The 16,664-nt window shown below is 39.4% G+C and overlaps 1 protein-coding gene across 2 annotated transcripts in view; it reads left to right on the top strand.

The window, feature by feature from the left end:
- Nucleotides 1-1,585: 1,585 nt before the first annotated feature.
- Nucleotides 1,586-16,664, top strand: part of CHUK (component of inhibitor of nuclear factor kappa B kinase complex) — a 34,479-nt gene continuing 19,400 nt past the window's right edge. For both annotated transcript variants that reach the window (XM_082631546.1, XM_082631545.1), the window contains exons 1-9: nucleotides 1,586-1,751; nucleotides 5,948-6,042; nucleotides 8,206-8,320; nucleotides 8,975-9,044; nucleotides 9,898-9,986; nucleotides 11,162-11,251; nucleotides 11,391-11,515; nucleotides 11,705-11,812; nucleotides 12,420-12,555. In XM_082631546.1, the coding sequence (XP_082487672.1) occupies nucleotides 1,647-1,751; nucleotides 5,948-6,042; nucleotides 8,206-8,320; nucleotides 8,975-9,044; nucleotides 9,898-9,986; nucleotides 11,162-11,251; nucleotides 11,391-11,515; nucleotides 11,705-11,812; nucleotides 12,420-12,555 (933 nt within the window). In that variant the 5' untranslated portion in view covers nucleotides 1,586-1,646. The remainder of the gene's footprint in view (nucleotides 1,752-5,947; nucleotides 6,043-8,205; nucleotides 8,321-8,974; nucleotides 9,045-9,897; nucleotides 9,987-11,161; nucleotides 11,252-11,390; nucleotides 11,516-11,704; nucleotides 11,813-12,419; nucleotides 12,556-16,664) is intronic.

Below are 16,664 nucleotides of genomic sequence, written 5' to 3'. Positions count from 1 at the left end.
AGATGACCGCTTCAGGGTCTTCAGGTCCTCAGCATCCCTTCGCAGCTCTTCCAAGTGAGAATTTATGGGATTTTGGCCCCACCTGTGGAAATCAGATACACTCCAGAGCTAGATGCTGTACACCTAGCAAGTGAGGGCTTCATACTATTAGAACAAGCTGCCACAATCATCTGTGCAGTCTGCCCAGCTCTAAGGGACATGTTTTTCGAGGTACCATTTGCCACCTCCAAGTCTGATGCTCCAACTCCATGGCTAGCAAGCACATATGGGAAACCAGGATCTCTGATACCACACACAGGTTACTGATGAACAACTACAACACGACTCGTTTTGTGTCATACGGTGTTCAACATTCTCGTTGCAATATTCAGGAATTCTGGTGACGACAGACATTTGCTCTGCCAAAGCCCATTCAGTGCTTTCAAAGCAGCCAGTAGCACTGCTGTGGTGCACATGCTGTATCCACCTTGAGAAGCCTCAACATGCTACATCTGTTGTGGCACAGTCATGTGTCACAAAGTGTTAGCTGGAATTCTATGTAGCTCACAGGCTGGGCTGCACAAATGATGGTTCAAGTGCATATAATCTCAAACGAGGTTCAAATGACCACCCTTAACACAGCTGACACATTTCTTTAGAGAATTTAATTCCATGCTGATGTTATACCTTGGAGTGATTGATGAGATCCCCAAGTTCCGTGAAGCATACAACCAACTCAAAGTGAAAACGGGGAGCTGGTTCCCCTATTCTAAGGCAATCTGCCACACAGAAGCACTTCTTGTTGCGCCAATAGCATTCGGAAGCTTGCCCCTGCAGCCCTGCATTGCTCATGGGAAACAATCCCCACAATGAGGAACTACCGAGCTGGCAAACCCACAACGGGGGGCAAACCCACAACGGGGGGTATGCCTGACAGCAAGCTCAGTGAGGGCGTTTAGGGAAAAGCTCCCGAAGTCAGCAGGAGCATTCTTTACTCCGGAACAGCGTCACATCCTTGAGTTGTTTGGGGTTATAGGGGAGATCCTGGAACAGGTGTATAGGAAGTAAAGCAAAAGAAGAGCTGACCCGACTGTCAATGGAAGATGATTAATCATTTAAGAGAAGAAAAACAGAAAACTATGAAGCCTAATGCATCAGTGGGCCTGTTAGTGCAGAATTCTTTCTAGTTCTACGGATTTCGCAATATTCAAATCCTTGGTGGCCTTTGCCAGTGCCAGCTCAGCGGGTGGTGAAGCTGGAGGATAGATGGCAGAGGTCTGAAGAAAGGTGAAGTGTAGACAGGGGTGGAGACGACGTGACGTTTAGAAAAGACGAATACGGGAAAGACTGGTTTGGAAACTGATTTAAAGGGAATAAAGGGTTTGGAGGGATCTTATATTTTTGAAGACTGGAAAAACACATATGGGTTCTCTCAGCCACGAAAATTCCCGGGGCACTTAGAATGGATTGAAAACGTTCGCCTGCTCTACCCACCACTTCCCCGGCTGGGCTCCTGCGGCCCCGGGAGAAGTTGGGGCGGGGTTTTTCCTGCCGCAGTTACCGGAAGTGACGCATCCTCTCGCGAGAAGAGAGACCCGCGAGCCTCGGCAGCCCGGAACCGGCCTCGGAACAGTGGCGGGACCTGAGGCCGCTAGCCCTCCCGCCCCATGGAGCGGCCCCCGGGGCTGCGGCCGGGCGCGGGCGGGCCATGGGAGATGCGGGAGCGGCTGGGCACCGGCGGCTTCGGGAATGTTTGCCTGTACCAACATCGGGTGAGGCGGGGCGCGCGAGGGAGCGGCGGTGGGTGTTTGTCAGGGCGCCTGTGGAACAAAGTGACTGTCAGTATGTGAGAGATTGATGGTGAGACCTGGGGCAGTATTGTGGGCCAGTGAGCGTGTGTGTGTGTGTGTATGTGTGTGTATAAGAGAGAGAGAGCGCACAAGTTGTGTTTGTGAACCTGGTGTCTGAGTCCGAGGTTGTACCTGAGGTCCTGGTCAGTGTGTGTGAGGTAGAGCTATTATGGGGAACTTTTGTTATGATTGTCAGGATGTGACAAAGTGTTTACTGAGCGTGACGGTTCGTATGTGTCCCTCTGAATGCAGAGTCAGGGTGTGTAAGGCAGACGCACATCAGAGTGAGTTATGAGCATAAGTGGGGGAGAAGATGGGCCTGCCTGTTGGAATGTGTGTTCATGTGTGTACTTGGAGGTCTGTGATGTCTGTAGTGCCTGGAGTAGGTAAGGACGGTGTCATGGTGGGTCCACAGTTAAGCTTTTGGACGCATTGGGTAGGCTTCGGAATTGGGGACGCGTTCTAGGTAAGGAACAATACGAGGATCAGCTGGTAAAAATGATCATGGCTTGACAAGGGAAGGAGATAGATTGAGGGTGAGGTGCTCTAGCAGGTGGAAGACAGCCAACATCAGACTTGGGAATTGTGCTTTGATTTAACTGAAAATGTTTAACCATTGTAGCAGCAGCTAACAATCATGTTTGAGCCAGTCTTTTGATACACCAGTAAAAGTTATGAGCCCTTTCCCCAGACAGATGCACAGATGTACACCCACACAACGTTATGCATTGCCGTTTGAGGGGGTCCATTCTCTTTTGAAGGATATTCACAGACCTGTTAGGTTTATAGACCCTGGAATAATAATCCCTGCAGTATAGCTTTTGTTTTGTCATGTATGAAATGTTTATAATAATGTATATACATCATGGGTCTGTTTGAGAGTTAAATAAGGTAATGATGTGTCTGAAGCTAAATAGAGTACCTGGCCCATGGTAAGCCCTCAGATGTTAGCTCCTGCTGCTGCTGTGTTGTTGCTATTGTCATCATCTTCATCATCATTAATTGACATTAAAAAAAGGAAATGTCAAGATAAAAGTGGTGTTCTCAAAGATATTTTGTAAAAGATAAATCTGTGTGGAAAAACAGATGGGACAAGATGAACAGTTAAGGTATTACTAAAATGCTTGCATGGGCCTATGAATTAAGAAGTGGATTGAAGAGGAGAAAGCATGATTTGCTGTCCTAAGAAATATGGGTGTGAGTAGAGAGCCCACCGTATAGGGTGGGAGGTAAGGTAGATGGGAATCTACCTGGGAGGAATAAGCTTGTTTGTGTGGCAGTTGCAATGGCAAATGTCACTGATATAACTGAGGACATTTTGTGAAGCAGGTTTCTAGATAGAGCATAGGAGGGAGTCTCGGAGACAGGGAGAAAGGAAGGTGAAGGACTAAGGCATTAAGTACTTTGAGAGCCAGACAAGTAGTAAATTTAATAATTTTCACCATCAGACATAAGGCAGTCAAAGAGTAAAGAGAGGGAGCCAAATACTTCCAGAAGAATATTGACTGTGGTCTTTTTATCTAAACCTGCCCCTCAGTCTGGTCATAAGAAAGAAACATATGCGTGCTAGCACGCTAATGTGACTGCTTTGCTTGGTCCCTGGCTGGGGATGGATGAATACATCAATTTTTTTAAAAAATTGTGTTAAAGTATATATAACATAAAATTTACCATTTTAACCATTTTTAAGTGTACAGTTCTGTAGCATTGTACGTTTACATTGCTGTGCGACAGTCATCACCATCCATTTCCAGAACTTTTTCATCTTCTCAAGTTGAAACTTTGTACCCTTTAAACAATAATAACACCCCCCTCCGCCCCCATTTCCTCCTCCCCCCAACCTCTGGCAACCACCATTCTACTTTCTGTCTCTGTGGAATTCATCACTTTTTAAATGGAAGAGATTTGGGTTCCTCTAGAATCTTAGAAATCTCTCAGGAACTTTCCAGATGTCCACAGTGGCCCTTCCCCAGAACTGGGACGTTTGACAACTGAGCCTGTAGTGAGAAGAGAAGAAATACTCTGTCATAAGACTTGGAAACAGCATCATTACTTTTTCACTTACAGCTTTGAGTTTACAGCTTTCAAGATCCTTGTGTTTTGGTGGAAGCCACATCTCATTATTTCACCTATGCCTCTTAAATCACAACGAGAAAGGGAAAAAGATGTGAGATGGTTTATTTAGCTGATTACTGTGCTGGATGCTGATGGTACCAGAATCAACAAAAACAATATTTTCTGCCCTCAAGGAAATTTCAAGCCTAGTGGGAGAAGTAGACACTTTAAGTACAATTTAGTACCCTATATAATGAAGGTATTTGTAAAGTGATGTGGAAGCATGGCAAAATAACCAAAGAACTCTTCCTAGGGAATAGGGTGGCACATCTCAAAACGTGTTTGGAAAAACTAACCTTGTGAAATGCTTTGAAAAAAGGACACAGTGATCAATACATTGTATAAATGCATATAATATTTCTTAATTTGGAGAGTCATAACCCACATTAGCGTATTAAAAGCTCTGTTAAGTCCTATAGTAATGAAACTAATTTAACTTAGTATTTTCCAATTTTTTTTATTGTGGTTAAATATACATAACATTTGCCATTTTAACCATTTTTAGGTGTACAGTTCTGTGGCATTAAATACATTCACATTTTGTGCAGCCATCACCACCATCCATCTCCCGAATATTACCTTCCTTTTTTTTTTTTTAACACAGAACTCTTCTTTTTTTTGTTTTGCTGGACATCCATAAACTTTCCACAGAACATTCTTTGTGAAAGGGTAGAGTGAAGAAGGCCTTCACAGAGTAGGTGAAATATAAACTGAGAAGTTGAAGGGTCCTATAGGATGGGATCTTTTCAAAATAGATAGCTTCCTGCCTTATTCATATATGATAATTTAGGACTTAATGTTGTTCATGGTTAGATTGACTCCCTGGTAGTAAAAGCTTACATGGGACCTAGCAACAACCGGGTACCTATGCAAAACAAAAGAAAGGTTGAAGGGAGGGAGGACAGTGGTTAGGTTGGATTGTAGTCTGTCCTAGTTCCTTACTCTCTCTCTATACATCAACTGTCGTATCTCTAGCTATCCCCCATTTCAGACCATCCCATACAAGCTGTCTTGCTTCCTGTTCCTGGGCTGCATTATTACTGTTACCAGAATGTGATGAGGTCTGGCTACTTCCTGTAATGTGCATCAGGTTGGCTTTGATTTCAGTTAGAATTGGCTAAATTACTAGTCATAGAGGCAAGAGCTGTTAGGTTCATTTTATAGATATGGAAATATACAATCATTGTTAAGATTTTTTTAATGTCATTTGAAATGCAAAGATTAGGAACTAATTTTGGAGTTTTTTTTATTAGGTTTGGTCATATTTTTTGTTTTTAATAAATTTATTTATTTTTATTTATTTTTATCTTTGGCTGTGTTGGGTCTTTGTTGCTGCGTGCCGGCTTTCTCTAGTTGCGGCAAGCGGGGGCTCCTCTTCCTTGCGGTGCGTGGGCTTCTCATTCTCTTGCTGCAGAGCACCAGCTCTAGGCGCGCAGGCTTCAGTAGTTGTGGCGCACGGGCTTAGTTGCTCCGCGGCATGTGGGATCTTCCTGGACCAGGGCTCGAACCCGTGTTCCCTGCCTTGGCAGGCGGACTCTTAACCACTGCGCCACCAGGGAAGCCCTAGGTTTGGTCATATTAAAACTATTTCTTGCTGTTGAGCCTGAGAGCCCTGAGTTATTCTCCTCATTCTAGTTATGCTGGAGCCTGAGGCCCTTGTTAGCTGTCTTGACTAAATTCAAAAAGGAGTTTACTGGGGAGACAGGGCCTTTGTATTCTAGCAGTATATATGAGACAGTGTTCTGAAGAGATCTGTTATAGGATCAGCCTCAGTGACTTTTTGCTTGTGTGCTTTGGTGTGTTTGAAGGTCAGTTTTAAAGCATTAGTTTAATAGTCTCACGGTTTACCTGGCAAAAGCATTGGCTCGAGAGAACTGTGGATAAATATGTTTAATTAGTAAAGCTAAAGAGTTTTGTTTCCCCAGGTTGGCATTTCTTTCTTAGCAAGTAAATCTGCACAAGAACCTAATTTATAATTTTCTGTTGATTTTCTATTTTGGCAGGAACTTGATCTCAAAATAGCAATTAAGTCTTGTCGCCTGGAGCTAAGCACCAAAAACAGAGAACGGTGGTGCCATGAAATCCAGATCATGAAGAAGTAAGTGTACTTGATGACTTACGTTTCCCCAGTTTTGCAGCCCATCCAGATGTCATCATAGGGAAGGAGGCTAGGAACCCATTCTTCTTAGGATCTTCTGGCGAACATGTTTTTCTCTTTCTCATTAAATATATGTGTTCTATTTCAAGTAATAACATCACATCATGCTTAAGTCGGTTTAGTTTAAAAAGTCAGCTAGGTATTATCAGACTCAGCTTTCTGAGAGCAGAATCTGTTTCTTCTAGATCTTGGACAGTGCTCATCTATTACACGTTATAGTTAAATAACAATCACTACTCTCATTTCTTTACTCTCACCTACTTTGTTAAACAGTGTATCTATTGCTTTGTAAAAAATTATCTTCAAAGTTAGTGGCTTAAAACAACAAACTTGGTATCTCACAGTTTCTGTGGTTTAGGAATTTGGGAATCACTTAGGTGGGTGGTTTTGACTCAGGAGATCCTTTCTGAAACATCTCAAGATGTTGACTGGAGCTGCAGTCTTCCAGAGGCTTGAGTGGGGCTGGAATATCCACTTCCAGGCTTATTTAGTGGCTGTTCGTTAGAGGCATCAGTTCCTCACCATATGGGCCTGTCCATAGGGAAGTTTGAATGTCTTCATGACATGTCAGCTAGCTTTCCCCAAAGTTAGTGATCTGAGAGAGAGAGCAAGTTGAAAGCTGACATATCTTTATGATCTTTCCTCAGAAGTAACACTCCATCCTTTACAAATAATTTTTTTTATAAATGTACTTATTTTATTTTATTATTTATTTTTGGCCGCATTGGGTCTTTCTTGCTGTGCGCGGGCTCTCTCTAGTTGCGGCGAGCAGGGGCTACCCTTCATTGCGGTGCGCAGGCTTCTCATTGAAGTGGCTTCTCTTGTTGCGGAGCGCGGGCTCTAGGCGCGCGGGCTTCAGCAGTTGTGGCACGTGGGCTCAGCAGTTGTGGCTCGCAGGCTCTAGAGTGGAGCCTCAGTAGTTGTGGCGCACGGTCTTAGTTGCTCTGCGGAATGTAGCATCTTCCCAGATCAGGGATCAAACCTGTGTCCCTTGCATTGGCAGGCGGATTCTTAACCACTGAGCCACCAGGGAAGTCCTACAAATAATTTCTATTTGTTAGAAATTAGTCACTAAATACAGCCTCTACTCAAGGGAAAGAGAATTAAGCTTTTGAAGGGAGAAGTGGACATATTTTAAAACCTCCACTGGTAGTGTGCTAATATGTGCTTGCAAATAATTCTTCTAGTTGTCACAACAACCCTGAGTTTAGGCATTATCTCTATGTTATAAAGCAGGAAGTTGAAGCTTATAGAGTCATACAACTGGTAGGTAATAAGAGTCTGGATTTGAAATAAGTACTTTCTGACTAAAGTGTTCTTGATGCACTATAATGGTTCTCAAACTTGGCTGTGTGGCAGAATCACTAGGAAAGCTTGTTAACAATATAAATCCTCAGGCCCTACACATGGAAATACTGTTTCTTTAGGTCCGTAGGCCCTGGGAATCTATTCCAGTTTTGAGATCCACTGCATCATGATGATGATGATGATGATGATGATGATGATGATGATGATGATGAGATGATATATTGCTAAGGTTAAAAAAAGATGTTAGGAAATAATATATAATGTGATTCGATATTTATTGAAAAAAATGTATTTGTGCACAAATTAAAAACTGGGAGGAACTATGCCAAAATTTTAATAGTGATCACAGCTGGGTGACGCTGTAAGTGATTATGGGAGAGGTAGTATGATATAGGCTTTGGAGCCAGACTGCCAGACTTGAATCCTTACTTGACCACTTACTCGCTGTGTGATCTTATGTTACTTAACCAATTTGTGCTTCAGTTTTCTCCTGTGTGATGAAACTCTTAATAAATCTACCTATAGTAGGATTATTGTGATAAGTCAATGAGTTAATGTATGTAAGGTGCTTACTACTTGGCACATAAAAATGTAATAGTAGTCATTGTGATAGTGTTTTTATCTAGATTTCCTTTTTAACAAGTATTAATTTTTAATTATACAAATGAGAGATTAGAATATTATAAATAATGTCAGCCTTTCTTCCCCTCACTGCCCCCCAATTAACTACCATTTCAAACTCAGTCCCTTTTCATTGGAAACAAATTTTTTATTATAATGTTTTCCCCTTGTTAGGTTGAACCACGCCAATGTTGTAAAAGCCTGTGATGTTCCTGAGGAATTGAATTTTTTGATTAATGATGTGCCTCTTCTAGCAATGGAATATTGTTCTGGAGGAGATCTCCGGAAGGTAGTGTGGATGTTTTGAGATGATGAGATAGTAAATCATGAACTTTAGCAGTGTTCGAATCCCACTCAATACAGTAGAGTAAGAGTCAGGAGTGTATGGCCTGTTATCTGCTTTTGTGGCTGCTTTCTTACTATAGTAGCAGAGTTGAGTAATTGTGACAGATTATATGGCCTGCAAAGCCTAAAGTACTTACTTTCTGGCCCTTTGGCAGGGAATGTTTGCTGACCCCTGATTTAGAACATGCATTTTTTGTTATTGGTGGTGGGGTTTTCAGGATGGGACTGTATTGATGGTTTTAGTCCACAGTATCAATGTTTAAAGTGTTTATTAATAAGTTGTTTTCTCTGTTGCAAATCTTTCTTTCTGATCTCATTTTAAACCTACCATATGGCTATCTTTACATATTTATCTGAGATTTTTCAACTTTTTCGATGTCAAAAACTTTCTCCCTTTATTTTTACTTGTATAAACCTTGTCATGAAATTTACACGTCCTCAGTATGGATTTGGTAATTTTCCTCCTTATATTTTCTTAATCATGACTTATTTTCTTATTTGAATATTCTCTCAGAGTATAATGATTAATGATTAATGTATCGGTATTACTACCCAGCAATATTGGCAATATACATTTTTAGACTTTTTTTTTCTTTAGCTACTCAACAAACCAGAAAATTGCTGTGGACTTAAAGAAAGCCAGATACTTTCTTTACTGAGTGATATAGGTATGTAATCAATATGAAAATGCCATCATAATTTAATGCCCCTTTGGTCTATAAAAGATTCTATATAGTACTTGGGAATTAGGAGAATTGTTGATGTACTATACAAAGCATAGGTTTTTAACTATAAGAAACTTTATCTATAAGAAATTTTTTATCTGTAAGAAATTATTAGAAAAATTTAACTATTACCATTGATGCTAAGTTAAAATTAGGATATTTTGTTTTTTATTTTCTGTGTTTGGCTAGGTGTCCATTTGACTAATAGATGTTCCAATTGCCAGGAAAAAAAATGGTGTGAAATGACCTTATTGAGTTGTACTCCTGCTCCCTCCCTGATTAACATAGTAACTTTATTTACCAGTGGCATTGCATCTCATGGGCCCAGGTTCTTTTAGGGTGAAGTCTCTTTTTAATCATAATTACTCCTGCAAAATTCCTAAAATAACCAGGACATAGGCCCTTGGAGGAAGTTCAAAAGCCCAGACTATGTTTCTCTGTATATTTTGATTTTGCTTCTTTTCTTAGGTCATGGAGGCAAAAGTCTAGTTGAAGAGGGTGATCTAGGTCAGAAGGAAAGGCTCCAATGATAAATACAGGGATTTTCTCAATTGCTTGTTCCATTTCTTTTTAATATTAATTTTCATAAGTTAAATGAGTACATGTTACAATTCTGCAGTATTTGTTACTGGGTTTTCTGTGGAGAAAATCTGAGCTTCTATTAAATCATTAATCATGTAGTTATGATGGTCCATATAAATTCGAGCCTCAGAGCAGATCTGTACAAAATGTGAGATGAATTTTTTTTAATTCAGTGTTGTTCATTACCTCAAAATACATTTTAAACTTTATTTAGGATCTGGGATACGATATTTGCATGAAAACAAAATTATACATCGTGATCTAAAACCTGAAAACATAGTTCTTCAGGATGTTGGTGGAAAGGTAGGTAAAACCTGAAGAAATGTTCATGCCAATCGAATAGAGTCTCCATGATGTAGTTTAGTCTTTGAGGTTTGGTGCCCTCCATAGCATTCTATACTTCATCCCAGCCCTCACTACACTGAAGTGTGGTTTTGTGTTTAGTTGTTTGTCTCCTCTGCTAATACAGTTAGCTCCATTAGAGAAGGAACTACACCTGTCTTGTTCATTTCTTTTTTCCAGCACAGTATCTAGCAGAGGTAGTAGGCAGTGAGTAAGTAATTTTGTTAATCCTTACAAAGCACATCCAAAAAACACACACATCCTCGGTCTGCTTTAAGAAAAAAATATGTTTAAAGTATGTTTCTTACTTAAGAAAAACAAAACAAAACTCTTTCTCCTCCCCAAAAGTCCTAAGTTCTATATTTAATTAAAATTCAAAACCTTGATTTCTCAGATTCCTAAAAGAGTCATCTTGAGAAGAACTAGAAATTGTGAATTGATTCCTGGAACATATATTTTTGTCAAAGTAATTTGAGCAGTTTTCTTGCTTCTGGTGCCCAAATTCCATTCCAATAAAGACATAAAGCCAAGAATCTAAACCTTGAATTGGATTGTGTGGCCTTAGGTAGTGAAGATAATGATCAGTTGGAGATGATGAAACCTTGATGATGCATCTTCTCTTAGAAGCCCTTTGTGTATGCTTTGCACCAACTATTTGGGGGTTTTTTGTATCCTGAGACTTCAGGATATTCTTGAAGTTAGATAGCTGTTTACTCACATTGATCCACTCTAAAATGGTATGATGCTTCTTACAAGTTTGGAAGTTGCCTTTGCCTTCCAGTTTTAATGGATCAAGCTTATTCTGAATATACCAAAATAAAAATTAATAGCCAGTCTATATTTAGTTTTTACCATATGTCAGACACTGTTAAATTATTTTCACTATTTCATTGACTCCTAATAGCAATTCTGTGAAGTAGGGATTGTTAGTAATACCATTACATAGGAAACTGAGAGAAGTTAAGTAACTTGATCAAGATCACATTGCTATTTAAGTGATGGAGCTCAGGCCTGAAACATGTTTGTGTTATTTCAGAGCCCATGCTCTTCACCACCACCCTCTCCAGAGCCTTATAAGGACATCATTGCCTTTCCTTTTCCAATTTCTGAACCATTTAATACTTACTATTTTGCAGATTATGCATAAAATAATTGATTTAGGATATGCCAAAGATGTTGATCAAGGAAGTCTGTGTACATCTTTTGTGGGAACATTGCAGTATCTGGTAAGACATGTATTGTTTCTTTGAATTTAAGTGTACAGGATTCTCATTCTTATTTCTGAAGGTTGTGAATATAATAGTTCAAAACTCATGTAGCTTTTCTCTTACAGTGTTGATGTTTAAAGCATTTTTTCTTTTTAAGGCCCCAGAGCTCTTTGAGAATAAGCCTTACACAGCCACTGTTGATTATTGGAGCTTTGGGACCATGGTGTTTGAGTGTATTGCTGGGTATAGGCCTTTTTTGCATCATCTGCAGCCGTTTACCTGGTAAGAAATGGAAGAGAACTTTGGTATGATTAATGGGAATGGGAATTTTCAGTTGCCCGCTTCCCCCCCCAACCTTTCTTTAAATGGTATAATTGCTTTTTAACACATAATTGAATAAAATTAAAAGGCAAAAATTCTTAGTGTTTGTGAGAATCAGGTTGTCAACTGAGGTAGCTTTTGTTTTTATAGGCATGAGAAGATTAAGAAGAAGGATCCAAAGTGTATATTTGCATGCGAAGAGATGACAGGAGAAGTTCGGTTTAGTAGCCATTTACCTCAACCAAATAGCCTTTGTAGGTATGTATATTTTAGTTGAGGAAGTTTGCCTCAGTTTCTTCAGGGTTTTAAAAGAACAGTAGTAGAGTTGTTGTCTGTTTCAAGCAGCATTATCCAGTGGAACTTTCTGTGATGACGGAAATGTTTTATATCTGTGCTGGCCACATGAGTATCTGAATACTTGAAAGGTGGGTGGTATGACTGAAGAACTGAATTTGAAATTTATTTAATTTTAATTAACTTAAGTGTAAATGCAAATAGCCACTTGTGACTAGTGGCAACCATATGGACAGCACAGGCCTAGTGGAAACAAGAACTGCCATTCAACTGATTGGCTTAGGTGCTAAGAACACTCTTGGGATACTATGGTGAATGGATTCCTTAGGGAATGGAACTGGATTCACCTGTTGGAGTTGCTGGTAACTTGCATATGTGGGTTTTGGGTTGTTTTTTATGGAAAAAAGGCTTGTCATGTGTCATTTCATGAATTATTTGAAAGTAAGATATAAAATGATACAAATAATGACAAAGGAAATGGACAACATGTAAAACTACCTTTTCTTTTTTTACAAAACTAAAGGAAAATTGGAACGTAATGAGTTTTACCCTGTTTTTGTATGTTTTCTAGTTTAATAGTAGAACCTATGGAAAACTGGCTACAGTTGATGCTGAACTGGGATCCTCAGCAGAGAGGAGGACCTATTGATCTTACTTTGAAGCAGCCAAGATGTTTTGTATTAATGGATCACATTCTGAATTTGAAGGTTAGTTTGAATGGGGTCTACTTCATAAGACTTGCATTGAAGTTAACAAACTTATTTGGAAAATGGGCATAAATATATTTTAATAATCTTTTCCTGATGCTTATATGAAAAAGAAGATGATATTCTTAGAGTGGATGCATTTTTATTTCTTTAGTAAGCATTCTCAGTTTTACTTCAAAATGGTCTTGTTGATTATTCCTTTGTAGCATCTTTTGGGTTTTCCCCTTTCTCATATTGGTACCATTTCACCTCATTCATTTACGTCTAATCATACTAGATTTGGTTTGTTGAGGAAGGTTCCTACCTGGCTTTCATGCCTCTATATTTCCTTTCCATCCTACAGTACATGCAACATGAACTGCCTGTCTCATCTTCTGAAAATGCTTTTTTATTCTCCTGTCCAAGAAACTTAACAGTTTTTTCTTGCCTACCAAGTCAAGTCTAAACTGATCTGCTTGGCTTTTGGGGGCTTTCTTAATTCAGGTCCACCCCATCCAAGTGCTTGTTTCATTTCTCTTACCCTTCACTTCACTTAGGACCAGCTTGTCACTGCTCCTTATGCCATCAAGTCCATTATGCATTTTTGTGCTTTGACAGATGCTTCTGCCCAGACTGATATCTATCTCTGTGTAACTCCTCACCTACATTGGCACATATTCAACTTTCCTTTTCTCTGAATGGTCTCTACTTCACAGTTTGTCATTTAATCATTTTTACTATTATATATTCTCTAATTGTTTCTCATCTTCCACTCATGCCTCTCTATACAGATTATCTTTTCAATGCTGGGATTGCTTTTACTACTTTTATTAACAGTTGTCTACCCTACCACCACACCATCCCTATGCCGGCATTGTGTACAAAGCAGGGCATGTACCAGGTTCTCAGTAAATATCCAGTGATATGAATGAGAGGTTCTATTATGCTGTATACCCCAAAACAACTCTCATCTATGGTCTTTTCATATTTGTTGATTGCTTGTAGCAGGTAGCATTTCTAAAATTGAAATGAGAAAGAAGTAAGTCATATAACGTTTTACTCTCATGTTGATATACTTTTTTAAATAGGAACTTGAGGCTATGTTGGTGTCATTCTTGGCTAGCATTGAAAAGATATCTGGTGTCATGATTTGGTTTTCTTCTCCTGTGCCAAGGAATAAATCATCCCCTAATGTATTAGATAAGCAGGACTTGGTGACACTCTTTAGTTCTTTGTTGCCTTCAAAAAATTTCGGTTTTTATCTCAGATTTTTTTAGCCTTTTCATGGTAATCATAGCATCACTTTTACTTGGAAGGGGTCTGTGAGCATGTGCTTGTCGTAGAGCATGGGGAAAGAGTCCTCCTATGTGTTTAGTGGTCTATAGACTTTAGTTCAGTTTGCAACACCACGGTTTGCATATCTGTGAATCTGGGCAAAAAAAAAAAAAAAATATATATATATATATATATATATACACACACACACACACACACACACACACACACACACATACTTATTTATAGCTCAGGTACAGTAATGTCTTCTTTAAAAGATCAATATTATTTTGAGGTTGTACAGAATAAGGTATGTGTAGGGTAGTATTCATAGTAGTTCAGGGATGCTTCCTAGACGTAATAATAGGACTGAACTTTGAAGGATAAGTAAGTGTTAATCCTGGGAATGGTTAGGAGGAAAGATTTACAGACAGGGGAATGTCATGTGTAACACAGAAGCATGAACTGCAAAACAGGTTGGTATTATTGCAGGGCATTTTTCTAAGGTGTTTATTACATTGTTCAAGGAGGGAATGGTATCTGTTTTATTTTCATTTAAAGAAGAAGTCAACAAAACAGTTACTGAAATATTTCTTTCCCTTAAAAAAAAAGTTTAGTGAGTCTGCATATTTTTCCAACTGTTTATTATGAAAAACTTTAAGTATGTAGCAAAGTTGAAAAAAGTGTACTGAACATTCTTTGCCACTAAGAGTCTCTCCTTAGCTTTCTCTTCTTCCATATTACTTTTCTTCCTTTTCTTTGGCAGTCTCTCCAGTTGTATAACTTTAACTATAAACTGAGTATGGATAACTTCGAAATTTATCTCCTTAGTTGTGACTATACAACTCTCTGCAGAGTATTTATAACTACACTTGGTGGTCCCACTTATCCAAGACATAATTCATTAAAAACTGAGCACATTTGCTCCGTTAATTACTTCTGCAGCTTTTCCTATAACCCTTACTTGCACTGTCTTGCACTGTAACCCTTCCAGTTACCTAGGTTGGAAACTTTGGCTGTCTGACTATTCCATGTCCTTCAATTTACATATCCAATTATTTTGTGAGATTTATCTTTTGAATGTTTTAACAATTCTGAACTTGCCAGGTTCTCAATTTAGAAAGCCTTCCATAGTTCCCTTTCAAAGTCCAAACTCTTAACATTGGTATTCAGAATCTATCTTTGTCTCATTTCATCCTGCACTTCCAGGCTTAGCTCCTGTTATGCCCGAAGGGGGCATCATTTTAGGTACATTTGAACTGAATAATTTATATTCTCTGATTATGCTCATCCCTTTCTACCTCTCTGCCTACCTTGTTGTTTTCTGCCTAGAAGAACCTTTCTTCTTTTAGTCTTTTCTTGTTCTAATCATTCTTCCTTTTCAAAGTTTAGCTCAGATAGTGCCTCCTTTATAAAGCATCCCTCTCCTCCCACCAAGTAATCTCCTTCAGAATCGGCACAATATTTTACATCATTACAGTACCTATTGCATTTTGCATTGTATTTTAGTTCTTTTAATGTTTCTTAATGTCTTTTATTTGACTATTATCCTATGGAGGGCAAGGATCAGTAAGTTACTCAATTTGCATACCCATTACTAGCACAACACACTAAATAGTATGTACCATAGTAGGTACTTATCAAATATTTGAGTGAACAAAAAGATTAATTTAGGTTGTATTTCCTCACCCTTTCTTTTGCTCCCTTCTAGCTCGGCTTTAGTAGTGGGATGCTATGATCACCCCACCCTAGTTTGAAATATACCCTGTGTAAAAGTAAATGTCCACCTTAGGATTTTCATACTAAATTTCTGCTATTGTTCTTAGTGGCCACTGTCACAGTGTGAAATCTGCCTAGGCCAGGATGGAATGGAAGGTCTCAGCTGGTATGCTTGTACTGTAATCCATGTCAACTTGGAAGATTCCCTTCTCTTCCCCCCACCTTTTTTAAACTTAGAAGGTTATTATATATTAAAAGAAAGTTAGTGCTTTACTTCTGTAATAAACATTTCTAGCAGAGATAATTTTAATCATTTGTATACACTAGTCAATATAAGGCATTGGGGAAACATAGGTATTAACTTGGTACGGCTTATCTAAGGACAGTAGAAGGAAAAGGATTTAAAATTACGTTGTGGGGCCTCCCTGGTGGCGCAGTGGTTGAGAGTCCGCCTGCCGATGCAGGGGACACGGGTTCGTGCCCCGGTCCGGGAGGATCCCATATGCCGCGGAGCGGCTGGGCCCGTGAGCCATGGCCGCTGAGCCTGCGCGTCCGGAGCCTGTGCTCCGCAACGGGAGAGGCCACAACAGTGAGAGGCCCGCGTACGGCAAAAAAAAAAAAAAAAAAATTACGTTGTGTTCAAAAGACTGACCTCTAACTCTGTGGCTGTCCTTGGTTACCGAGGTAGAGCCCCACCTAACTCAGTCTCACACTTACTTGGCCTGTATCAGGCTACTTTCACTGGGGCTTTAGGCAAGAAGTTCTCAGAGCTCTGGTTTCTGTCTTTGCCAAAATGGAGATTAGAAGATCTAATTAACAGGATGTTATGTGAAAGCACTTAACTTGTTGGCATCTATTAGGCAATTCATAAACATTTCCTTCCAGGTCAGTGATATATTTCTCAAAATAAGTGTTACCTTTTAATTAATTTATTTATTTTTTTGAATTTTTGTATTTTATTTATTTTTTTATACAACAGGTTCTTACTAGTTATCTATTTTATACATATTAATGTATGTATGTCAATCCCAATCTCCCAATTCATCCCACCACCACTACCCCTCCCCGCCACTTTCCCCCCTTGGTGTCCATATGTTAGTCCTCTACATCTGTGTCTCTATTTCTGCCCTGCAAAC

Source organism: Mesoplodon mirus (genome assembly GCF_964341445.2).
Source record: "Mesoplodon mirus genome assembly, chromosome: 2".
Taxonomy (NCBI): Eukaryota; Metazoa; Chordata; class Mammalia; order Artiodactyla; family Ziphiidae; genus Mesoplodon; species Mesoplodon mirus.
This window is presented reverse-complemented; position numbering and strand designations above follow the sequence as displayed.